The sequence below is a fragment of the Aphis gossypii genome, chromosome 1 (assembly GCF_020184175.1).
Source record: "Aphis gossypii isolate Hap1 chromosome 1, ASM2018417v2, whole genome shotgun sequence".
Taxonomy (NCBI): domain Eukaryota; kingdom Metazoa; phylum Arthropoda; class Insecta; order Hemiptera; family Aphididae; genus Aphis; species Aphis gossypii.
The window spans coordinates 31,667,179-31,694,587 of NC_065530.1; the positions used below are offsets into that span (position 1 = coordinate 31,667,179).

The window sequence follows — 27,409 nt, forward strand, 5'->3', positions numbered from 1 at the left end:
TATACCCATATGAAATATATCTATTAATGTTAAATAAAGAAAAAATAAGTCTCTTATTGTACGTTATTCAATGGAATAAAGAATAAACCATTACGAATTATTTGTCTGTCTACGTTGATCCATCGTGTCCTTGACTTTGTATGCAACAAACACAACCACACTTGAATATATCGTATTATATTATATTATATAGGTACACACATAATACGAACGATTTTGTTGACGATAGTAATAAATATAATAATAATTAGGTATAGTAGTAGTAAAAATGATAATGATGAATCAAAAATTGTCTTGGAACTGGTTATGGTGTGAGAAAGTGGTCAACCTTAGGTTACCACCGTACGCAGTGCACCCGTACAACACAGTTCAGCAACAGTACGCAAGCAAGTTGGTCACTGGTAGAATAAAGAATATTGCTTTCGAAAAAATGACGTAAATATTTGGGTTTTTTTTTTTTGTTTTTTTGTGATCTCGTAAACCAAGACTACGGTGTAAGAATGGATTCTGCACTTAAAGTGATCGCAGTGATTGCGCTTTACGTTTTTCCAATCGGTAAGTGTATGTTTTGTTAAATTATTTCAAAAATAATGTTTTAGCCGTAATATTAAACTAAATACAAATCATTTAGAAAACTACAACAAATATTTACGAAGCAGATACTCGTGTTTGTTTTGTATGCAAAGATATAATATATCTTTTGCATTGCATAGAATTTATTAACATTTTTATACAACCGGACATAATATAATTATATAGGTACATTGCATAACTTAAGTTTTATAGAGCATATTTTAATTCATCTTATCAACTTTAAGTTTATATAAACTATAGGTAATGCAGTTTAAAATAGTATTGTTGAATAATTTTAAATACAATTTTTTTTATCTATGTAGATTATAGATATTTATTAGTGCACTACACTATTACACATATTATATTATACTTACTGTCTGTGATTTGGTTATTTTCGATAAAATATTAAATAAGCATGCCGATCATAATATTTCATTAAAACTACGAGTTTAATAACATAATAATAGCTATATATGCACGCATTTTGTAAATACGACAGGTATAATGTCATGGCCATTAACGAAAGTCTGAATTTTTCAGTTAAATAACAAATTAATGTGTATTTAAAGTGCAGCCTATTAAATTATATTGATATTGGACACTCCTAACCATTTAAAAATATATTCTTTAATGAAAATTTACAATAAAGATGAATTATAGAAAATATAAATGGTATATTGGTATATCTTTTTTCTTGTATTAACTGAAAAAATATTATAACTATTTTAAAATATTGTAATTGTCATATAATTTTAAAATTGAATTAACATTTATAATATGTATTTTATTCGATTACATGATATCATTGGTTTTTGAAATGTTTAGACTATTTGAATTTTTTACGGATATACGGTCATCAAACTAATGATTGGTAAAGTTCGGATTTGAAAAATAAACTAAATTATGTTGATAGGCAATCTGGCAATGCAGTTAATATAATATACAGAAATCAGATAAATTAAGTGAAATCATTATTTATCTGTTACTTTTGGTTCCCAATGAATAAAAATGTAGATATAATATAAAACAATCCAGAAGTATATTAAAAATACAGAGAATGGATGTTGAATTATTGATTCATACATCGATATCAAATACTGAAAAACTAATGTATTAATATTATATAGGTACTATCAACCATCGTATTCGTAACACGATTCTGTGCAACGTTCGATTAAATTAAAAAACGTCGTTTATTGATATTTTTTCCCAGTTGTCAATAGTTTGGAAAAATATTGCCAAAATCTTAAGATGTCATGTCAATGTAAATCTAAAGATGTAGATTTTAATCTTAAGATTTCTCAGTGTGTCAACTGGACTCAATTTGTAACAAAAAAAAAAATAATAATAATAATAAAACTAAATTTAACTTTAGGAGCTTTTTCTATGTCTGAAAAATTGTAAAAAAAAATATCATTACAAGTCCAATAAATATTATAAGTACTCTTTTTGCTAGAATTATGCAAATTATTTGACATTTAAGAAATAAATATTTCTTCAATTTGAATCAACAAGTCACTTGCTTGAAATTAGTTACTATCATTTATTTTATATTAGGAGAAATTGGTAATAAATCGTAACAAGCTCACGGTGGGTAAAAGTGAAATCAGTGAAACCGATTTCAAATAACAATTAGTAACAATTTATAAATGCTGGAAAAAATAAAACACGATCATCAAATCAATATTTTAGTATTTTCATACATACGTATGAGCATGGGTTTTATTTAAAAAAAACAACTATTTATTCGTTTTAGAAGCTGAAAATTTCAGACATTATTGTATTGAGATTAATATTTGGCCTTACTGTGAAAGCGTAACATTTCAATTCATCTTTTTAAATGTCGATTATGTGTATACCACATGGTCTACTATCACTTCCCACAATACCTTCTCACGCGTCGTTATGTAATTATTATTCTTGTAGCATAATGAAAAAATGTATGTGGAGTTTTTAATAATTATAATATGTGCTAAGGTCGCTAAAGAACGTTGAACTTTACTAGACATTCTCAAGACATGGTGCACCAAACTAATTTATATTAGCCTACTATTCCTGCGATAAATTGTAATTTGATCAAATATACACATATATAAATATAAAACATAATTCGAACACATTTTATAAATAACTGTATCTATCGATCAATAAATAATTCAAATGTTTGCGTAGTTTTGGTGTCAATGTTATATACTAAGAGTATATTATGTTGTATTTCTGTAAAATAATGATTTGTTTTTAACAAATTTACAATCGAAGTTAAAAACATGACTCTATAAACCTAACATTAAATTGAAAGTATTGAAGTATTTTTTTTATGAAGTATATAATTTCATAATAATCATACATAAATATAATTTATAAATCACAATTGCCTTATAATTTTATATCTCCTAAATATAAAGAAATTAATCCTGTCGTAAACTCGCAAATAACCAGTAGGTACCTATATTTATTTTGTGACTTCGTATTAAATGTAATAGAAGTATAATACTTAAATTAATTTCAAGAAGTGGTCGACTAAATTTTTACATAAATTTAATGTAAATTTTTTACCTTTATCGGATTTTTTTTTATCATAACAGGTTTATTTTGACTATTTTTGATACGTTTTCTTTTTACATTTATAAATCTAAGACCATTTATTATTTTGAACTTATTTATCTCTATAGTTTTTATTAAAATAGAAAAAATATGGTGAATGAAAATAACCTTGGAACTTATAACAAATCTATAAAATATTTAATGCATTTTTAAAATAATATTTAAATTTCATAATGTTATATAATTTGTATTATTTAAATAGGTACACAATATAATATGACGATAAAACCTTGATACATCATAAATACTTTATGCCCTTACTTGTTATAATAATTATATAACATAATTAATGCAATTATACTTAATATGTAAAACGTGAATATTTTTAAATTTATTTTTAGCGCTATGTGAAACTACTGGAGAAACCTTTGTTTGCCCTGAAGTCGGTGGAAATGGAAACTATGCTGATCCAGCCACATGTCGTCGATTTTATCAGGTATTTTTTTTAACATTTGATTGTATATAAGTAAATGTCTGTATATTTTTAAAACACAATACGTTTTCAGTGTGTAGATAATTTTCCATACTTAAACCGTTGTCCTGCTGGCTTATACTTTGATGATGTTAATAAATTATGTACGTTTAAAAATGAAGCCCGATGTGGACCTCTTCCTACAAGTAAGTTTTTTTTATATTAATAAGTAATACAATATACTAACAATATATCATGATTTGATTTAGCTGAAGCACCAAGTACAGAGAATCCTATTGATTTAGCTCAAAAATGTGATACAAGCCAGTGTACATTACCTTATTGTTTTTGCTCCAGAGACGGAACCATCGTACCCGGTGGTCTAGATCCAAAAGAGGTTTTTATTTTTACTTTAATAAAATAATATTTTGACTTTGCTTATATATTCTCAAAAATTTTATTAGACACCTCAAATGATACTGTTGACATTTGACGGAGCGTTGAATCAAAATAATTATGATCACTATCAAAAAGTGTTTTCCCACAATAAGAAAAATCCTAACGGATGTCTCATTAAAGGTACATTCTTCATATCGCACGAATACTGTGACTATAATATGGTACAAGAATTTGCACACAGAGGCCATGAGATTGGTGTTGAAACTGTGTCGTAAGTATATATAAATATATAATATATAATGTACTTAAATAATTATATTGAGTTTATAAAACAACATGATTATATTATTGATGTTTATAAAACCTTGATACTTAAAATTTAGATTATAGATTTGGATACATTTAAGACATTTTGGATTCTATATTTTGATTTTGAATGGCTTTTTAGAGTTAAATTAATATTAGTTTATACTAATTATTTTTAAAAACATATTAACAGAATAAATTTATTGTTTAATACAATTTAAATTGAATAATCTTATAATAGTTCTAAAATTCCTTAATTATATTAAATAAAGATCATAATAATAATAATAATAATAATAATAATAATTGTTATTATTTTACAATAATTTTATAATTATTAAAACAATAAATAATTTTAAAATTAGTAATAAAAAGAATCCACTTTTGTTATTTGTTTTATTCAAAATTCTTATTCTACTGTTTTTGTGGTTTACAATACATATTCTAACTATTAATATTAACGATATTAAAAAAATAAAATAGTTAATTAAAATTAAGCTATGTATTTGTAGATTACAAAAAGGCCTACATGATAAAGGATATGAAGAGTGGGTTGCTGAAATGATTGGAATGAGAGAGATTTTAGTCAACTTTGCAAATTTAACCAAAAGCGATATAGTTGGTATGAGAGCACCATTCCTGAAGCCTGGTAGAAACACACAATACGAGGTTTTTATATACTTTTTATATACTTATATATACAATAGATTAATAAAAATATATATAATATATTATTTTATATTTTATGATATTTTAAAATTTATAGTTTTATAATTTTTTTCTTTTCTTTAATAAATTTAATACATTTTTAGTCTAGGTTTCTTATCACATATTTTCAAATTGTATTTATGTACTTTTGTATAGTATGCAATTTTTATATTTTTTATCAACGATATATAATTTACTACTTCATCTTATTTTAAAAAACCTGATTTTTATTAGCAATAATACTTAATCTGTAATAGTTTTACACATATTTATTCTGACATATAATTACTTTTTAAACCCTTCTTTAATTATAATATAATAATTAGGTATTTGACTAGTTTTTACTGAAAATCGATTTTCCTTTTTTTTTAATAGAATAGATTAAAAGTTTTGACTTAATATATAAATTTTAAAAATAACACAATTGGAAAACGTTCAAATCTTTTCAATTGTAGACAATGATTTAATATATTAATTTATTTCTAGGTAATCGAAGACTATGGATTCGTATATGATAGTTCGATCGGTATTCCTCCGTCTAGAGTACCAATATGGCCATATTCTTTAGATTATAAAATTCCACATGAATGCAAGTCTGGAACTTGCCCAACAAAATCATTTAAAGGTTAATTTCTAAAACAAAAAGTATAATCAATTTCAGTTTGATCATTCGATTTTTTATAAATAATGTAAAATATAATGTTTCATTTTTTTCAAATAATATTTTCAGGTACTTGGGAAGTTCCTTTAAACGCCCATTACGTGGCGACTTACGAAGGCGGTCACTGTCCATACTTAGATCAATGTGTATTACATAGTCATGATGCTAATGAAGTGTTCGAATGGCTCCGTGAAGATTTCGAACGGTATTATTCGCAAAATCGGGCACCTTACATGATGCCTTTCCACACCAACTGGTTCCAAATTAAAGAGCTTGAAGATGGACTACATAAGTTCATTGATTGGGCAAATAAACAGTAATTAAGACTTAGAATTGTAAAGGTTGATCAACTAATTGAAACTATATTTTTAATTTAGACCGGACGTATGGTTTGTCACAACCACACAAATGTTAACGTGGATGACTGACCCAAAGACCACCAAAGATTTGTCTGGATTTGAACCATGGATGTGTGATAAGCCTGAGCAATTACCTGCACCGCCTTGTAATTTACCGAACAAATGTCCATTATCATTTAAGCATCCAGAAACCAATATATCCGGAACGAGGTAATTTATTATAATCCATGTGTATTATGTTACATTGTTACTGACTTAGTAAAAAACTATAAACTTTTTATAAAATGTTCGAGCGATGTATTTATTTTGATGTACAAAATCGTTCAATAGCATTATTCTTCGTTCATAAATTATAATATACATATAATATAAGTTGAAGAGTGAAGTAAATACTTTTGGTTATGCATATAAACGTGAGTTTAAAAATAGATTATTGAATACTCGAATAATTTTTTTTTTTGGAAATTTAGACATTTCAAGGTAATAAAAATTAATAATATCGTAAATATGTAAATATCGCAATTAGTATCATTGAGTGCATTAACAACTTTTATTACTTGAATAGTTGATGGTTAGTCACAAACAGGATCACTATCACCTATTGACTATAGTTTATATACCTATAGCTTGTATCTACAAAATATAATAAGTGATTAATTAAAATAAGAAATTAAATATAAATTGCAGTTTCAATTGTTTTAAAATGTTTCCCCAACTTAACAACATAATTTATTTACATAAAATCTATTTAATAATTTTCCTCATTTTCATAGAAAAGTGGTACGCCGACTAGAGATTTAAAATAAATCAATCAAAATCTATACATTCACCCTTAGACTCACCGAATGCCCTGATATCTTTATTTACAACACCATAATTCCTAGTGTTTTGAATGTTAAATATTTTGGTCTGACCCTTGATAAAAGGTTAACTTAGGCTCAGCATATCAAATCCAAAAGAACAAATATACCTATATATCTACACCTACACCTACTAAAGAAACTTCACCAACAATAATAATTAATAAATATACTCACATAAATACTAACATAAACTTATTTATAAATCACTACTAAAGCCTATTTGGACATATGGTCTTCAGCTCTGGGAAAATGCAAAAAAATACCAATTGAATTATTCCAAAACGTTGCACTTTGCAAATTATTAAACGTCCCTTCTTATGTCTCTAACCACACCATAAAATACCTTTAGTTTACGAGAAAGCTAAAGTATATTATTTCAATGCTTGCACATTATTTCATCCCAATCCTCTTATCAGAAATTTCGCTTATACTACAACCCCCAGTAACTCTCCTAGACGTTTAAAACGGAAATGATATCGTGACATGTTGACACCTAAATAACGTTAATTAAATAAATTATTAAAAATATAAAAAATAAACAAAATAGTAAAAAAATAATAAAGTGTTACTAATAGGTGATCACTTTCCTAAAAAAATGTCATGTATTATGTGCCTACTATTACTAGGATTTTCTGGTAATTTGTATGTAATTACGCTTGTAGCATCTTTACTTATTATGCCCCAATGGTATAAATTATAAATTTAATTTAAAAATAAAAACAAATTAATGTATCAAAATATAATTATTTTTAAGTATTTTAGAAGAAAAAAAATGAATAATGAATATATTATTGTATGATGATTTCAGGTATTTGTCAACGTGCAAGGAATGTCCGAGGAAATATCCATGGCTTGGTGATTCAAAAGGCACTGGTGTTGCTGGAGCTGATGTGTACTCTCCAGAGAACAGAAAAAAATAGTTTAATAATTATTTTTTACTTTATAAGCCAAAAATATTTATTATTTTATTTTTCATTTTTTCAATTAATTTAATGTTTAGTATTTAATTCAGTTTAAATTATTTGATAAATACCTATTGTATCACAAATTATTTTATTTTAATAAATATTAAAGATTTCAGAATTTTATCAATGGTACAATACAAGTTTTTGTAATAGTAATAAGAATTAAATGAATAAATATTACAAATCACAGAATAGCATGATTATAAAGTCTATATTGTCCTAAAATAATGTAGTTAATATTTTTATTTTTTAATAAAGTTGCAAACCAAACGTTTTTCGTAAATTTTTTTTTTTATTTAATCATATTTTTCTAATATTTAAATATTCTATTAGTATTTACATATTTATAGTAGTTAATTTAGTTAAGTGAAATCCGAAAAATTTGTTTAAAAAATAATTATTTACCTAAATAGGTATTTAACTATTTAAACGTTGAGTTTTATACAACATTAATAGATGACCGTAACTATATTGTTAAATGTTACTAAGTGCAATATGCCAATGTGTTAATACCTACTTGTGTATTACATGATCGATATAGATCATAGATAATTAAATTTATGTAAATGGTTAATATTTACAATGAGTGTTAAAAGAACAGATATTTCAAATCAACATTTTTAAACATAAATTTATAATTTCGAGTCGAAACATTTTCGACTTTGGTTTATTAGTTATAGGTAATATTTCAGGGTACCTAGTTGACCTAAAAACGTGTCCAAACAATGAAATTACTACACTTTTTTGGCAATCACTTCCACTCATTATTTCAATACAATTCCAATCAATTTATCAGTTATTTAGTTTCAATCTCGCCAAAACAAAATAGACACTTAAAACAGAACTGGTTCTGTGACCTAACACGTGAATATTTAAATAATTTAAAATTATATTAGTTAGGTGGTCTCTTGGTCTCAACTATGTGACTTCCTTAGTTCTTTTCGTGTATTTTCAAGTCTCTTAATTATAGTTTATTTGCTTCAATGTATTAAACGTTACTTGAATAAATTAAAATTTTTTAAAAACAAAGATTCTTATTTTTAAAACTTTATCTTCGCACATGAGTATTAATTAAAATTTTAAATTATACATTATCAGTTATCGTATTTATTTCACGATCTACACTAGTATATTAATAAGTATAGCATATTATGAATATTTCTTAAACCGTGGTCATAACCATTAGAAATTATTCAAGACCGTAATTTTCATATTATATTAATTATATCAAATTATATCAAAATAATATCACGTTTTTTTAATCGACGTTGCGCGGTGTGTCGGAAAATATATATATTATATATTATATATATTATGCTCTCAATATAGAATAGCTCTAATAACAGCACATAGATGGCGTATGCAGTTATGCGAAATGAAATAAAGAATATTATTATTGTAATAATAATATTCCGAGTTCTGACCGATGTTATTTTCAGTGCCGCCTCAGAGTCCTACAACTGATTACTAGTACTCATCAGTCATCTACCCTCTGTCCCACTAACCCAATCTTTTACGCATTACGCTCTAGGTACCTACTAAATTTTAATTATTATTTTAATAATATTATTATACATAAATTTATAACGGGTAGCTGATGATGTCTGAGGTACGATAAAATAATTATTTATTTATATCGCGTTATAATTATGTTAGTTACATAATTGAAGTTTGTTAATTATCAATCGCAGAAGTCGAGTGGATAAAATATTAAAATGTAGTAAATGTACTTACCACTAGGATTAATGAACGAGTTGTGGATTTGTTGAAAGTAGATTTTGCTGACTGCTGTTGAGATTGTATAATTTTAAAATATGACAACTGACAAGTGTTGAGGGACACTAATCATAGATAATATCTACTATGGATTTAACTAAACCTATACCTCTAGGTAATAGATACTTCACTTAACCTAGTCTTAATATATCATAATATTATTATTACTGTATTATAAATAGATAATATTTTTGAGAATTGATTATTATAATATTTTGTATAAATGGAATATTATTGTAAAATTATAGTTGGTCATTTTTAATATAAGTAATAGATATTATAAATTATTACATTCAGATGTTAAGTGTACATATATTGTAAATGTATAATTGTATAATTGTAAAAATGTATAATTAACAATTATATAGGTAACCAACACTTAAAAATAAGTATGAAAAAGTTGTTTTAAAAGATGTTTGAAATATAAACTATAATCTATCTACAACTTGAAAACTATTATTATTTACACCATTATAATTGTTTATAAAAATTTTCATCTTTATATAAGTAAATTATTAACAGGACATAGGTATAAATGGTAATAAATAATATATTTATTAATGTTATTTATTTTTAAAAATAATTATTGTACCAATAGGTATATAGTTTAATATCACCTAACTATTTGTACACACAAGTTAATCAATATCATATCCCTCAATAAAACCACATACGTGCATAATAAATAGAACGATGTTTAAATTTAAATTTATCAATTGGAACAATTTGTTATACCTACAAGATTTTTCATGCACGCAAACGATGTTGAATTTATTTTTCTTCCATGACGCTCATCGGTTATGCACTTCTATGTCTCTATGTGTACCCAGTTTTCTGTCATTTGGAAAATTGTTAAAAGATGTTTTTTTTCGTAATTATCTATTTTGTTAAATAAAACGATATTATTAATTATAGATAATTTGCTAATGAAGAATAAAGAATAGGAATTTATATCTGGATGGTTAAAATATTAAATTGTTTGATAAACTTCAACACAGGTAAATACAGTTTTTAATTTTACATAGTTTAATTTTAAATCTGAAATACAAAAATATTTTGATTTGCTCAAATCATATTTAGGTATATAGTTGATTTGAAAATTGATGTTAGAGCAATGTATTTCATCAATAATGAAGATATTCCTGAAAAAAAATCAAAACCTTTACCAAAACCAGTAATTGTGTCAAAATCAGAAATCCAGTCAAAATTTAAGATTCAGCCAAAATTTAACATTGCATTACAACCAGAGTTATCTGCTTCTATTAATAATCATACAATACATCAATCGAAATCAATACCCAATGAGAATAAGACTGTAAAACGAGTGTATGGTCGAGCAAGGGCAAATTTGAGCTTCAGCTCATTTTATATATTCTGTGAAGATTTTCGTAAACAGCTTAATTACTTATACCCCAATAAAAGCGAAACTTATTACAAATCTATGTAAGTATTTACAACAAAAATAGCTTTTAACATTACATATTTTATAGTTTTATACTACCTATTCTATTGATTAAGTTAATATTAAAGTAAACGTTATACCTACCTACGTATAGATTAGTTAGTTATTAATTTATCGTTTATAAATAAACTAATAGTAGGTATCATTATTTTAACACAATATCGTAAATTTTACACTTCATGATAACAGTCAAATATACGTGGTTAGATTAGGACCTAAGCATAGTACCTTTGTATATTATAATTAATAATTCTGTATACAATAAGTTAGATAAATTAGATGATAAGTACAATAAGTAGCCAATATTCAAAACTAACTTAAACAGCTATATAAATAAATAGTTAAATAAATTCCAAATTACAGTATGTTTAAACAATAGCAACATTAGTTAATTTATATAATTCTATAGACCATAATAGTATACTTATCAGAAACTAAGAGCATTATAATAGTATATAAGTATATTATATATGTGTATCTACAATCAGTTATTAAAATCCTGAAGACCGATGCCTACGTCCTACACGATTGTTTGAAAACATATCGGTATAAAAATTTATAGGTAATAAAAATTATTTAAAATAAAGATTCAATTCAATCTCTATCATTTTAGATTCTGAACGGAGTGATGAATTTATTGATTTTACGATGATGTGTGTTATTTTTTTTTTTATTTTGTCTTTGTACAGCATAACTAGTCGAAATAACGCTTCAATTTCAAACTCTGGGGGTGGTTTCCAATGGCAAAGTGAATATCCTTGGAGTATTATAGAGGTCAAAAGTAAACATTTTCCAACAGTTTTCAAAAAAATCGAGAAAATCAAAAAAATGACGGAAAACGGGAATTTTTACGCAAAACCAGTTTTCGACGAAATTTTTAAATGGTGGTAACTCAAAAACTAATCACTGTAAATACTTGAAATTTTCACCACATATTTATATTATTGTTATTAATACATGGCTAAATTTTCAAAATATTTTGACCTTTTTGAGCTATTTATAGACAACTGAAATCTTTTTTTAAGTGTCGATAAAAAAATTTTGGCTAGAAAAACTTGAAAATTTAATATAAGGTTCCTTATGAGCTTTTTATTGTAGTTTTAAAAAAAATAAAAATCGTTAATCACACTTTTTTTTATAAGCGTTTATAGTTCAAATTTTTACGAAATATGTCAAAATCACGAAAATTTGCAAGTAATTTTGTAGTTGAAAAATCATAAAACTTTTTGTGTTTATATCTAAGGTTAAAAAATGCAACACTATATTTTCAATAAATTTTCCTTGAAGTAACTATAAAAAAAAACTCGAAGCATCATTATAGAAAAAATTTAAGGGCGTTTGAAATTAAATTTTTACGAAATCGCGTAACGATTACGATTTATCCTCAAACGATTTTAAATATTTGTTATTTTTCAAAAAGTACAAATTGTAGATACTTGAAAATTTCAACAGTTATTTAGATTGGCATTTTCTTTACATGATTTAATTTTCAAAATATTTTGAATTTTTTTGAGCTATTTATAGACAACTGAAATTTTCGATTTTTCTGAGAATTTTTTTTGAAATGTCTATACAATTTTATGGCCAAGTCAAAATACTTGAAAATGTAATACAAAGTTCTTCATAAGTTATTCTTAAAGTAATTAAAAAATTATAAGAATACATAGGCACAATTTTTAGGCATAATTTTTTTATTAGCATTTTAAGTTCAAATATTGATGAAATTTCGTCAAAATCATGAATATTTGCAAATTATTTTATAGGTATAATTCATAAAAAATTTTAGTAGCTAAGAGTTGAAAATTTAATACAAGATTTTCTATGGGTTTAGCTTGCAATAATTATAAAAGAACTAAAATGTTGGTGTAATCAGACCATTAAAATATAAACCACCTTCTTCACCAACCATTGGAAACAATATCTTAGGCTAACAAATCATCTTCGTTTAGAATCGTTTTTCGTTTACAATGACACCTATTATTGGATTCATATTTAACAGTCCTAGCAATCCACACGGCACCTAAAGTACAGCAGAGCGGTACCCACTTACCCGCTTTTTTCTGATAATGTAGAACGTTATCACGATAACACGATAAATACAATGTTTTTTTCTAATTTTTTTTCTTTAGTTTTAATAATTGATATCTTTCCAGTTTGCCATTGAGTATTTTGAGTAAATGTCCAGGGAATTCTGAGAGAGACGTTTCTTTATGTATATTTTACCACGTGTTACATTTTTCTCTTCAAAATCTTAGTCACATGTCTTGTCGTAAAATTAATGTTATAAAAGTTGTTACTTAAAGGAAACTTTGATAAAAGTTTAATAAAAATACTATCCCAATTCTAAATAAACTGTAACATATTGAAAGAAAAAATAAAACTTGGACGATTTGAGCAGTTTGCGTAGCTGAACAACAAGTGTCTAGTATAAAATGATAATAAATAAACATAATGGCCGATTAATAATGCTCCACTATAATAAACGTGTTGATATTGTAGATGACATTTAGAGGAGAGTAGAGGTCGAAAACTATGTAAAAACAATTCAACCTTTAAGTAATAGAACTGATGGATTATTATTATATACCAAAATAAATTTTCATAAATTATCAAGTAGCTAGATTTGAAAATTAAATGAAGTTTAAAATGTTTTTATCGTCCTTAAACTTATACTATACGATTATAACTAAATAAATGTACCTATGTGTATGCAGTTAACATAATTATTTTTTTTATTCGATAGAATTTATAAAAATAATACTTATAATCTCCATGAATTTATAACAAACCAGTATCTAATCACAATATTGACACAATAATAAGTTATAACAAATACAGTTATTAAAAATAAATCTATTCTAATAAGATTGATATTCATATAACAACATTAAAAATTGAATATTTTTAAATAGGTACTAACATTCATAAATACATTAAGAATATACTTCGTCATCAGTTTTATGACTAACCTTAACACATAATTATATCAGTGTAGAAATTGGTATACAAAATTAAAAATAATTGTTCACTAATTACTTTAATTTTCGCCAAAAACATAAGTACCTACCTAGTCAGATATTCGATTATATGATAATCAGTTATGTTAAAAATTCAACACATTAAGTTAAAGAGAACAATTTTTCTAATAGTTGATTAAAACAGTATTTAGTACCTATTTATATAGTTAGTTTATAATAATATTGTATATGAATATTATCATTCTACGGTTTCATGATCTTAATTTGAAAGTTATAACACTTTTAACTTTTTAAGTTAATAACTTATTATCTAATAATAATATTTATATAATGTAATTTTTACCAATCAACAATATTTGTTATTATATGGTATTGTATAAAATATTACCTAGTGCAAGTTTAACATAAGTACCTATGGAAATATTGGTATTGCTAATTAAAAAAAAATAATAATAATAACTTTTAACAATAAAAATAAAGATGCACACACTATCTCCGCTCTGAATAATATACAATATACATACAATGATTTGTCATTTAATTCAAATTTAACATGTATATATTAATATCACAGTGTCCTATACAATAATGGTCAACAAAGTTAACTCAAAATTTACTTTATAGTTTAGCGAGTTCTTCAGGTTTTTTTTTTATATATATAAAATTGTAATACCCTTACAAACTATAATAGACAATAATAAAAAAATTAAAATTTTATAACTTGTTGATGATTTTATTAACATTTTTTAAAACAATTCCAATCCAAATAATTTTAAATAATAATTAATATTATTATTATTAATAAAAGTTTATTTTTACTTTTTTAAACTTATTAGACTCAACTATATGTGGAAACATTTAAATATCAGAGACAAACATAAATATTATGAAACTGCAACTAAAGCTCGCACGATGTACAATTTACCAGAACTTCCATATCATGCAGGTAATATTTTTAACTGTAACACGTTAAGAGTTTATTAGTTATTACTAATATATTTGTTATAAATTATAATAGATAATAATATCATAATGAATAAAACTAATTCAAATATCATAAATAGTTTATAATAATATAATATAACTTTATAATAAAAGAGTACAATATGTTAATAGTTAATATAAAATGTCGAGGCTGATAAAGATAACTTTTATTTTAATATTTAAATAATTAGCTATTAAAAAAAAAAAAAAAAAAAAATGTAATCAATATTATCAAATAGATATTATAATTCAATTTATAATTACTTTAAGAACCGCAATACACTTTTCTTTTAATAAATATATGATATAATAAAAAGCTTCCTTGCTGAGTCTTAAGATCCAGTTTTCAGATTTTTTATAATATAATTCAATATTACATACAAATTTAAAATATTTATGTAATAAGTATCTAATTGTATAAATTATAAATTTCAACTAAGTTCATGAGTTGACCATATTATGTTATTCTATCTTGTTGCAATCTTAGACCGATTTCTCAGAGAAAGGCAACTCATTATAGTATACATTATATATTTTTATTATTTATATTATGGGAGAAAAACAAAATATTATGAATGAGGAGAGAAAAACACCTTCACCTATCTTCTGATAACACTTCCAATTCTACAGCATTATCACATATTTTTATTTTTCATGACCAATAATAACGGTGTGTATTGGATAGGGGAATACTGTAGAGTTACACATTTTATACGTGACTTAATGTACATACCATGTAATTATGCTTATTAGTTGTTTTCGTATATTAAGAACTTCATTTAAATGTATACAAATAATTATAACAATATTGAGCTTACGAACTTAAGAATGGCTTACAAAGGCGAGCAATTTGTCCAAAGTCCAACCAATTCTCATACTGCAGGGTTTTCAGAAACCATCCCACAAACACCCCCTCCTAATTACGCGTGTTACAACTTTAGATGAAAAGTTCACGAACATGTCTGTCAGCCAATTCCAATAATTATGTATTCAGTTTAATACAAAGTCCAATGTAATAATATATTTTAATATCTTATAATGAAACATATTACGTACAATTTTTATTTTTTTAGAGTAACTTATTATTATTATACTTTATAACAGCAGTTCCCAAACTTTTTTCCACAGCGCCCTTTTTAAACCAAATTCAACAATGGTGTTCTGCTATGAATATCACGAAAGACAGAACAAAAAAAAAATTCTATACATTTTGAACCGTTGCCCTATACTGTATACTAGGAGCAATTTTTTAACAAAATCTAATACTATTATTTTATTACAATATTTTTTTTTTTTACTATGCTTGTCATGATAAGAGCTTGAAAACTGACGAGACAACTTGACCGGAATACGTTTTGTAAGTTTACATGTTCATTGATTTTTTTCACTACATCACATTGTATACGCATGTAAGGTCAAACTAGGTATTTACTGGTAAAGATGTATGTAATACGCTCACGTATGAAAATGTACATTATGTATTAATGCAAAAATTTAGTTTGGAATAAAAACTTTATTATAATCACAATAATAAAATCTATATTATTTATCTAGAAATTATATGTAACTATTAAAAGGATTTAGCATCTATGTATATGATGATATAGCAAAATAAATTTTTAAATTTAATTTAATAAAAGCGAAAAAAAACTAATTAATTAGAGTTTTAAAATGGAAGGTTATGTTTTTGTATTTAAATAATTTTAGCCTTAAAATATATAAAACATAAATTATCAAAATAAATACCAACCGACTATCTGAGCACAGAAATCAATTTTCATATCACTGTTGTTAATATTAAAAAATATGATTCCAATTTTATCATTTAGAAGCTTAGCTAGGAATTATGTTGTCATTCTAACAATATTCAGCTCTTAATTCTTATTAGATAACAGTAAACTATAGGTATGTTATTGTCTATAACGCTCCCAAAGCATCCAAATATATTATGTAGTTATAATAGTTATATATTGATACTTAATATACTATATACAATGTAGATAGCTTAACAATTAACTAATAACAGTAATAACTAATAAATTGTTTTTATTTAGATAATTTATGAATAGTTTTTATCAATGTTTCAACATGTAATTACCTACATTCAACACATTTTATTCTTGTTATACAAATATGACATAGGTAGTTATTATTACTTATGCCTATATCACAATTTATAATATTTCATTTATTTTATATTGATATTCAATAGATAAAAATAACTAAGTGAATATTCATAATATTACTTTTATCGGGTATACTGAATAAGTATTACTGATAAGTGATAACCTATTCTAATCATAATTATCATTATTTCGAACTTAGGTAAATAGTCACAGTGACAAACTCTTTCTTTTAATATTTTTTTTTCAATTTGAGGACTGCATCTACTAAATATATACCACCTGCTCTATGAATTCAAGTCATTGTATAATTAGTTTATACCTGCCACACATTGCTTATTTTAATAAAATACGCTTAGTGTACTACTATAGCCATTACGAAGTCAAACTACGTTTCGAATCGCTTGCAGATTCGGTTTTATTTAAGACCGAATGAAACGGAAAAAAATGTCTAAAATTATATAAAATATAGGTTATATAATTTCGCCTTACCTACCCTACTGCGCCTATGCAATGTATATTCACCCTTTCATACATAATTTTACTTTAAAATAATATATCATAAATTATAATTATTATTACCTACCTATACCTAATACAATATACACCCGTTCGTGAGATACCCTGCACTTATATTACACGAAAGGGTAATGTACTAATGCGTATACAATAATAATACGATACATACATATCATATATTATATAAGGAAAGAGTTTGTCGCGTTCGCGTTTACCCCGTCGCCACTAATCCACACCGTTCTTCACGACCCTGATATAACCTATTACACCGAGCATGGTTTTATTTTCCCTCCACCCCGGGCATATCAGCCACGAAACCCTCGGAATACTACATAGGCGACCAACGCCTACCGCTCCCGCGCTCTTCGACCAAAAATCCATACAGTATATTATACAGCAAACACAGAGGAGAAAGGGTGATAAGGGTGCTTACCACTTAGCACCCTGAATTCTACTATCACGAATCCTATAATATAGTGTAGTAGGTACTTTTATCATGATATTGTTTTGAATAATTTGTTTAATATTAAAAATATATATATATATATATATTTATTTATGTATTAGGTGTATTATAAATAAGGTAATTTTTTTTTTTAATAATGCGAAACAACCTTTTCGAAATATTGTTTTGGAAAAATATTAGATATACTACCTATACTTACATGCAACTCTAATATTTCATATCGCGTTTATTTTTTCAATCTTGTGTTTGTCGGACGTTTGTTAATCCATACAAATACAAACTCTTGATTTTTAAATCGCAACCTATATTTTTAATTTTAACGTCTGGAGTAGGATATTTTTCTAAAAAAATAAATGAAAATCTCAATAAAATACACACAAGTATTATAATAACATTATTGTAATTAGCATTTAGACTATTTAGGGCATTTAGGATTTTCGCATATTATAAACGTATACTCCCAAATAGTCACACACACCTGAACACGCTCACCGGGTGAGTGGTGGTGGTGGTGGCGGTGGTGGTGGCGGTGGCGGTGCGACGTGTCGACGGCGCCTCGGCGCCGTGCGGTCGAAAACCGATGGATTGGCCGCGGCGGCGGTATTGATTCCACTGGCGGTGCGCGCGAACACCGCCACTGTCGCCCGAGCCACGCGCGCCTGTGTCGGCCGCCGGCGTCGGCGTCTGTGGCGGCGGCTACCCACGCGTCAGCCGGCCGCGCGCGCTTCGAACAACCCCCTCGCCACCCCCAACATACGGCTTCCCCACAACCAAACACACGCGTATATACCCGTTATTATTATTATTATTACGTTCACACGCCGCCACCGGTGGTGTGACGGTGGTGCGGGCGCAAACGCACACCGAGAAAAGACTTCTGGCGACACCATCACCGCATGTGTGTGTGTGTGTGTGTGTGTGTGTGTGTGTGTGTGTGTGTGTGTGTGTAGAGCGACGGCGGCCTAACCGTATAAACGTTTCTCGCTCCTTTTCCGTTTGTTGTCCTTCTGCACGCGTTCAGCCCTGCCCGCGGGGTGGTTTGCTGTACCGTTCCGCCGAATCTGACGCAGTCGCGCTCAGCATTTAGTGGATATACGCGTCTGTCGGTGGTGCGCGTGCGCGCGCGCGTGTATCTTTTACCTGCGCGCGCACCGCGATGTGTATATACGTGACAAACCGGCAACCAGCAACCAGCACGTGCGCGCAAAAGCTCAATACGCTCCGCTAACGCTCCAAAACTACACATACCCACGATATTATGCTTACACGTATACGCGTACAACTGTAACACACCACACACACCCACGCCTACCCACACCTATCATATTCGCGTGCACGTAGAACAATCTACGTACATAATATATACCTATATATAATATTATGCATGTCGTTATTTAAAGTAATTCGAATTTTTCCCGTCGAATACGACGGTCGTGTTGCTGCTGCTTGGACGCGTCATTATTCGTCATAATTATTCAGTAGAACATCATAATATTACGATGTACCAATGAAGAATTATCGTTATTATTGTTTTTGATTTAACCACAATCCACGATGAAAGTCCAGCAGTAACACCGGAACATTTGTTTGGTTCTTCAAACGGCGAATTGGTAATATTACGATTTACTATTTATAGGTACATATCAAAGGTACACTGACCATACGATATTTCAAAAATCGTTGTCAAAACGCCATTTTATTCACTTATTAAGTTAGATAAATACTTAAAATCATAAAAATATAACCCGTTTAGTTCATCTTGGCAACCGTTAAGATTTGAAAAAAAAAAACATTGGCCTAAAAACTATATAATGTTGAAAAAAATTATCTCATAAACGAAGATAACGAATAGGATAATAACATTTTTTCAATATGATATAGTTATTGGACCACTACAGTTTTGTTTTTAAAAACATCTTAACGATTTCCGAATGCCGAGATAGACTGGACGGGTTATACGTTTTATATGTTATGTAGTAAGATTAATTGCAAGTTGCAACACTCTTAAAAAAAAATAACTGATATATTACGTATAATACAATAGTTATTTAACCCCTCAATGAAACAAAAACTAATCAATATCCTATTTCAGTTAAGTATTTACTCGTCGAATACCCAAAGTATAGCAATGATCGCATATTATATCAAATTTTACTAAATTTAATTTAATATTTATTTTTTAATTAATTATTATATAAATATTTTCATTGTATTTATAGATATATTTGTATTATTTTTATAAAATATTGAATGTTGAGTTTATGAAAATAAAGATTTATTTTGTACTTTCTCAGTCAAGCTAAGAAGACATCATACACTACGCTATGTTGTAAGTTGTTCCCGTATTACAAAATAGAAAATTTGCGTTCAGAAATTCTTGAAAGAAATGTTGTTATACCTTAAGGCTTAAATATTAGAATAAATTGACTCATCGTCGAATCTAAGATAAGAACTTTGTCCGTGTTCTTCTTTTATTGTTGATTTTTTACAATATTTTTATTTTTATGGGTGTTATGAGCATTTTTATATTTTATAACTTATAACTTGCTTAAAAGTTAAAACATCGTAAAACTATTAATAAGATAATACAGATAATGTTCTTACTTTTAAGTTTGTAAATAAGCAAATTATTCTAATATTCAAGCTAACTACACAAAATTGGAACTGTTGCACGGACATTTTGATTAGTAGGTAGTATAACGGGCAGTAATACGTTAGAATACAAAAACAACATAGCGAATATCTACGAAATTTTAAAACTTTACAAGAAAAGAGTTTCGTTTGAAAAATAATTCTTCAACCATATTGTTATAATGTGTTAAATAGGTACTACTATAATTACTGTAAATTTCATAACTGTATTTATATAAATTAAATGAGTTAAAATATAAATTGGGCTTATACCAATATTTAAATTTCAAAATGTGTGAAATTTAGTATAATATTTATATTTATTTTGTGTTAATGTGTTGATTGTATTATAGTATTTAATATTGATTTGACAGTGCATTTAAAAGTGTATTTTTCATAAATACTAAAATATTCATAATTGAATCACTTAAGTAAGGATAAAAATGTATTTCAAAAGATAGACTTTTCTTACTTTTACTCTAAGATAACTGCTGATTATTTATTAATTCAAAATAAAATAAAGAAAATATGTTAGTTTTGAATTAATACTTATTTAATTAATTTTATTAATTTTATTTCACTGATAAAATAAAAATTATTCGAAATAGTAAGAAGATAATAATATAAATTAGTTTATTTAATTCAAATTTATTTATTACTCTCTGAATATAATAATGTAAAATGCTACGTACAAATTACAATAGTATCTATTACCTATGACGAAAGTACAATAAAAATGTACTATAAAACAAAATGTTGAAATTTATAAACAATTATGTATGAATTTAAAAACATAGACATTATTAAATTTAAAATTTATCAATAATTCATCAATAATTTATTGTTGAAGAACTTATTATTGTTAAGTTATTATTTTTTTTAATTTATTAATAAATTTATTTAATTTTTAGAAAATGATCAAGAAAAATTAACATGTACATTTACAAATAATAGAAATACCACACAACCTAATACCTCCAGTGGTTCAAAAGTAGTTGGGAAACTAGTTAAAGTCCAGTTTTCAAAATCATGTACTACACCAATCATAACGCCTCTGGTAAGTAGTAATTTTTTGCCTAAATATTATAATTAAAGAATAAAATATAATCAACTATACTTTTAAATTTTACAAGTAAATATGAAAAAAATGAATGTTGAAAATATTTATTAAATGTTTCTTAGATGTCTTTAACCTATATGTGACAATATATACCTATATTAATACCTATCATTTAAATTATTTGATCCTTAACGGTTATCAAACAGTAACTCTATTATGTAACTGGAAAATATTTATAATATTTTATAGTCAGTTATGTGGAGGTTGTAGTACGATAATATATTAAAGAAGTATTTTAAATTTTAATAAAATTTATAACATGATTAAACGATAAAGTATTGTATAGTGATATTATTGTAAACAATATTCGTAAAAGGTCTTATGGTTAGTAGTTTAAACTTAATATTATTTATAAAACTCAAGAATATTTTCATAATATACTTATTTTCATTTATTTATATACAATATACTTATCGACATGTATTTAACAGATGCTTCTAAAACCAATCGTGATAGAGATATAGACTAAAGCTAAATAACAGTAGGTCGTTTAATGAAAATCTATATAGCAACTATATTCCGAGATAAAAATATATAATTAATATAATTGTTGATGCAACAGAATAAAAACTATTTAAATGTATTATATATATTTTCTCTATATGAGGATGCTACGACCCCATGTGTTGTCACTTATTTCTATCTTATTCAAGCGTAACAAGTAAAACATACATATCGAATTATTACTGTTTTTCATCATTTGTCTTAGAGAACATTTGTATTTGCTCTGATCCAGATTATATTTTCTTCTAAAAATTCGATAGTATGTTAATCGTCTCTAATATTTATAAATTTGCCATTTTATTGTTATGTATGTGTAAGACAGTGATAACAACACATATGGGTGAAACCCGAACGGCAATGTTAAAGTTTGATCTCCTTATGACTTATTTTTTTTTTTTTACAAATCTATCAAATGTATTTGTTAGTAGTCTCAATTATATCGTTAATATACATAGTATAAATGTATAATATATTTATTTTATTAGTGTTATTAGTAAGTAAATAGTAAATTTAACGTTTAGTGATATGGTGATAGAAACCACTATCGTTTAACTGTACAAAATTTCCACAGAATAACATAATAATGAGATATATATATATAAATATTAAAAAAAATAAAAAATAACTATTCGATTTTAGTATCTACAACTAAGGTGTACCGCTTTTTATTGTACAGTGAGCACTGATCTAGAGTCGACTATAGAACACGTTTGTAGATAAACATTGTCTGGCAAATAACATTTATGTCAGAAACAAATCAAACTTCAAATACATATTATATTTAAAATGTCTATCATAATAGTCATTTTGCTCTTAAAATTGAATTATATACGGTAGCTAATACAATTTATTTAAAAGGTTTATAGATTTTTCCACAAAACATTTAATTTCTATGTATCAACTTAATAAATTATTAGCATGAAGTTTTGTTTTATTTATTATTCATAATTTGAATCTTTAGTAAAAGAAATCTATAAAATATTTTGTATAAATGATATTTTGTAAAATTAAATCATAATTTAGGTAATAGCTGTTAGGTTATAATTGAAGTATACAAATTAAAAGTAAAGAAATATTTTTTATTTACTAGTATTCTAAAGTTGTTTTTTTTTATTAACAAAACATAAACAACGTACAATTCGAGATTAATTGTCTGATTTTTATTAATTTAGATTAATAATTGGGTTTTTATTAACACGTATTATTTTTCTAAATTTATCAGGTATAGGTTAACTAATAAGATGGGTGACTTTACGGTTGTATTCAAATTATCTTAAGATTTTTTGGTGGTTCAGTTTGTCTCCAATAAATATAGTCAATCAACAACTTGAATATTTTTTTATTTTAAACAATAACTGCAATAGGTACTTCATATTTAAAAAAAACTCGTCAAACGTCTTATATATTTACCTTAATTTATTTAAATTATTAAAACATCCATAATTTTATATTATTTACTAATTTTTTTAAAAAACAAAATTTAAGTACGTTAAAATGTATAAAAATCCCTATTTTACTGTAATAATGTTCATTTTATATTTTTATAACATACAAACGAAGATGATTATTTTATGCTAATCTAATCTTCAACGATAATCAGTTAACGACAATATAAGAAAATAAAAATAATATTTTCCAAACGTATTGCGTAATAAAATCAATATAATAATCGATACTTACCTATATTGATTTTTAGTATAGATATGGGTATAGAAAACAATTCAAGTAGTAGGTACATCTAATTAGTTTAATTGAGTTCTAAGCAATTCGTATAAAATTAATTAACCTATATAGATTTGGGAGACAATAATTCTGGTGCACCGAACTTTTCATTGGTATGGAAAGTTCATTCAAATCAACAGGTAGTAGTAGCAGTAATAGTAGTAGTTACGGCGGCACCAACCACACGCGTACAATTCTGATTATTCTCTCTCTCTCTCTGACTGTATCTGTGTATGTTTCGACAAAGAAAGGGGTAAGACCTATTGCTAAGGTAGACAACAGGTATATTTCAGTCCATTTGAACTATAATATGATTTTATGAATATTTAGTAATGCGAAAAGTTTTTATTTAATTTTATATGATATGATAAATGAATAAATTATAGTATATTATTATATATTGATAATATTTAACAGACATAAAATTATTTATTAACTAATTTCTCATTTTTTAATATTTTTATCGTCGCAGTTGGTATATATTTTTGAAAATAAATTGTAACAAATACGGTGTTATGTTTTAATGGGTGATGATATTTGTTTTTAAACTTTTGATTTCATTACTCACAACACTGTGTTTTTATTAAACATATGGGGTATAAACTATATAAAAATTCGATAATATAGGTTGTAAGAAAATGTATTAGTACATCATTTGTAAAATGCATTTCCTTATAAAAGTATAAAATGTATTCATAATGATTTTTTTAAACATCCGTAGGTATACTAAAACATTTTGTAGATTTAATTGTATTTATTTAATATTATGAATTTTCTTGCTTTTTATCAGTTTGATTACATTTTTTAAAGAAATAAGTGAATCCCGATTCCCGGACTATAAGCGGAAATGGCAAAGGAAGAAACTCGATAAAAAAAAACCCTTCTAAACTGTATATAATTTCCGCAGAAAAGACTGTAGCAATTCATTAATACATAATTTTTTTTTATAATTATTATATTAGTAGGTACTTGAATTTTTTATGTTTCAGTTCATGATTAATATTTTTTCCGTTGATACTTTTTAAATCCCTAAATTGACGTTCCTGATATTATAAAATATAGAATAAAATAAGTTAGGTGCCCATTTCAGTATTTCATTGCTTGTAAATGTGTTACCAAGATATAAAACAAGTTTAAATTATTTCAAATTTTACACGCTTTTACGTTTAGTTTTTACTATTTAAAAACAATAATTATACATTTGCACTAATTCTAAAACATTTTTTTCTGCATATCAAAATTTAATTATCACCTAAATATAGTATAATGATCTTTTAAATTTTAAAACATGATATGTGATCATATGAATATTAAAAAAAGAAAAAAATCAATGTTTTTTATGAATCCTTATAAAATATTATATGAACGTCGTAACTACACGAAACTGTACAATTCTAATAAAATTATGACTGTTATACTATTCATAAACATAATATAATATTTATATAAGATTATACGTCTATTGGTATAAAAAAAGTTTTGATACCTATGTTAACTTAATTTCTTCGTTTACATATTTTAGTTAACATGGTTCAGTTAATATGTATAATGTATACTAACAAGTAACATTTTATAAATATTACTCATTAGTCATAACACTATAAAATCCAAATTTAATTAAATAATTGGTACCTGTACTATGTTCCTTCATATTAATAAAATTAGTAATAACTAAATTAAATAAGAAAATTATCTGTTATGTTATCAAAATTAATTTTAATATACATAAATACTGTCACACGCACACTGTTATACATACGAAATACGTGTCTGATTGATTACATTATATACATATAAAATAAATTAAAAAACAATAAACTATACCTACCTATTTCTGATTAAATTTTTATTAATTCAAGAATAAAAGTATCTATATAATAAATACAATATTATATAAATAATACATACTACGACAAAATTTATATAAAATTTGCATACTTATTTAGTTATTAAAAAAAATTGTATACATTGTTCACTAAAAATTTATTTTTAACGTTTTAATATACTTGACGCGGCGTAACTCTGAACATTAATATAATATAATATAATATAATATATGGTTAGGCATATTTATGATATACCTAATATTAAAATAATAATTATAAAGTAATGCAATTATATTTTGAAAAAAATATATTTTAACCTACCGTATTAATAAATTATAGGTAATTGTAAATAAATTACCAATAATGATACAACTATGTATAATAAAATATTTTTAAAATATAGGCTAACAGGACTTTATTCAGAATCGTTTATCGTATATGAAATTATTTATCATTGAATATAACTTTAACATATCCGTTAAAGTGATCTACTCAATTATTAAATACACTCAAGTACACTTCCTGAACAGCAGAGTGACTAACTCGTATTTTTTTTTATATATATTTATGAATTTTCGGGAAAATATTTTCCCAAACAAATAGTAATAGTGTAGTGTTATCCTACTTTAGCGGTCTAAATAGGTAAATCTATTACAATAATTTAACATTCCGGAAGATAATACGATTAGTAAAAGACTAGTAAATCTGGAATTTAAAACATTAGCGCTATCTGGGAGTGTTTTTAAATCAAATAAAAATAGCAAGATAGGTATATTAAGAAATGTGTCAAAAATTCGTTTCAGTAACGCAACAAGTTTATTCGAAAAATGTCTAACGAATTTAGACTCTCGAAAAAAAATGTATTGTTTTGATTGATGATAGCTGTTTATTGCTCAACCGGCCATGACGATAAAATTATTAAATTATCTGATACTCCGTCCACATAATATCTAAAATACTGTAATATCAATTACAATTGAGACAGAAAAAACTCTCTATAATTAAAAAAAAAAATGTGTAGTTATACAACCGTTCACCATCGATGCAAAATATACGCCGACCATCAGTGACGAAATATATGAGTAGATGAGAAAGAATAGGGGACTCTTATATATTGACTAAACACACACTGAAGTGAGCAAGAGAAGAGCTCGGGGTACTCTGAACGGAAGAATCCTTACAGGTGCTTGTTATATAGCCCCCGTGTATGTATACCGTATGTCTGTATATATAAAGTTTATACATTAAACATATATATGTATATTGTATATTATATATATATTATATATATATAGAGGGGCGGTGGGGAGTTTGAAGAAGGGAAGGGATGATATTGTGGAGGTCGGTGTAGTAGGTGAGGTTTACTGACCCACGGCACCGTATTGATCACCGCCCCCTCAGTGTGGCTACCAACCCTTCGGGGTGGTGGTGATCTCCCTTATCAT

The 27,409-nt window shown here is 25.8% G+C and overlaps 2 protein-coding genes and 1 long non-coding RNA gene across 3 annotated transcripts in view; 2 read left to right on the plus strand and 1 right to left on the minus strand.

Moving 5' to 3' along the window:
* The first annotated feature begins 349 nt into the window (after positions 1-349).
* Positions 350-7,976, plus strand: LOC114119529 (chitin deacetylase 1). The gene is made up of 10 exons (XM_027981110.2): positions 350-555; positions 3,522-3,616; positions 3,687-3,798; positions 3,862-3,989; positions 4,057-4,262; positions 4,810-4,966; positions 5,492-5,630; positions 5,736-5,982; positions 6,044-6,235; positions 7,697-7,976. Exons 1-10 carry the CDS (start codon positions 501-503, stop codon positions 7,806-7,808), a joined length of 1,443 nt encoding a protein of 480 aa, XP_027836911.2. The 5' UTR covers positions 350-500; the 3' UTR covers positions 7,809-7,976.
* A 2,497-nt stretch (positions 7,977-10,473) lies between these two features.
* The window catches only part of LOC114119542 (uncharacterized protein DDB_G0283357-like), a 62,064-nt gene continuing 45,128 nt past the window's right edge, over positions 10,474-27,409 (plus strand). The window contains 4 exon segments of the mRNA XM_050197049.1: positions 10,474-10,627; positions 10,710-11,072; positions 14,906-15,015; positions 21,704-21,849. Coding sequence (XP_050053006.1) covers positions 10,744-11,072; positions 14,906-15,015; positions 21,704-21,849 — 585 coding nt within the window. The 5' untranslated portion in view covers positions 10,474-10,627; positions 10,710-10,743.
* Positions 14,904-19,368, minus strand: LOC126548938 (uncharacterized). Its single transcript, XR_007603062.1, has 3 exons — positions 18,640-19,368; positions 18,361-18,502; positions 14,904-15,028 (listed from the first exon to the last, which is right to left on the minus strand). It is a non-coding gene; the product is annotated as an uncharacterized LOC126548938 (long non-coding RNA).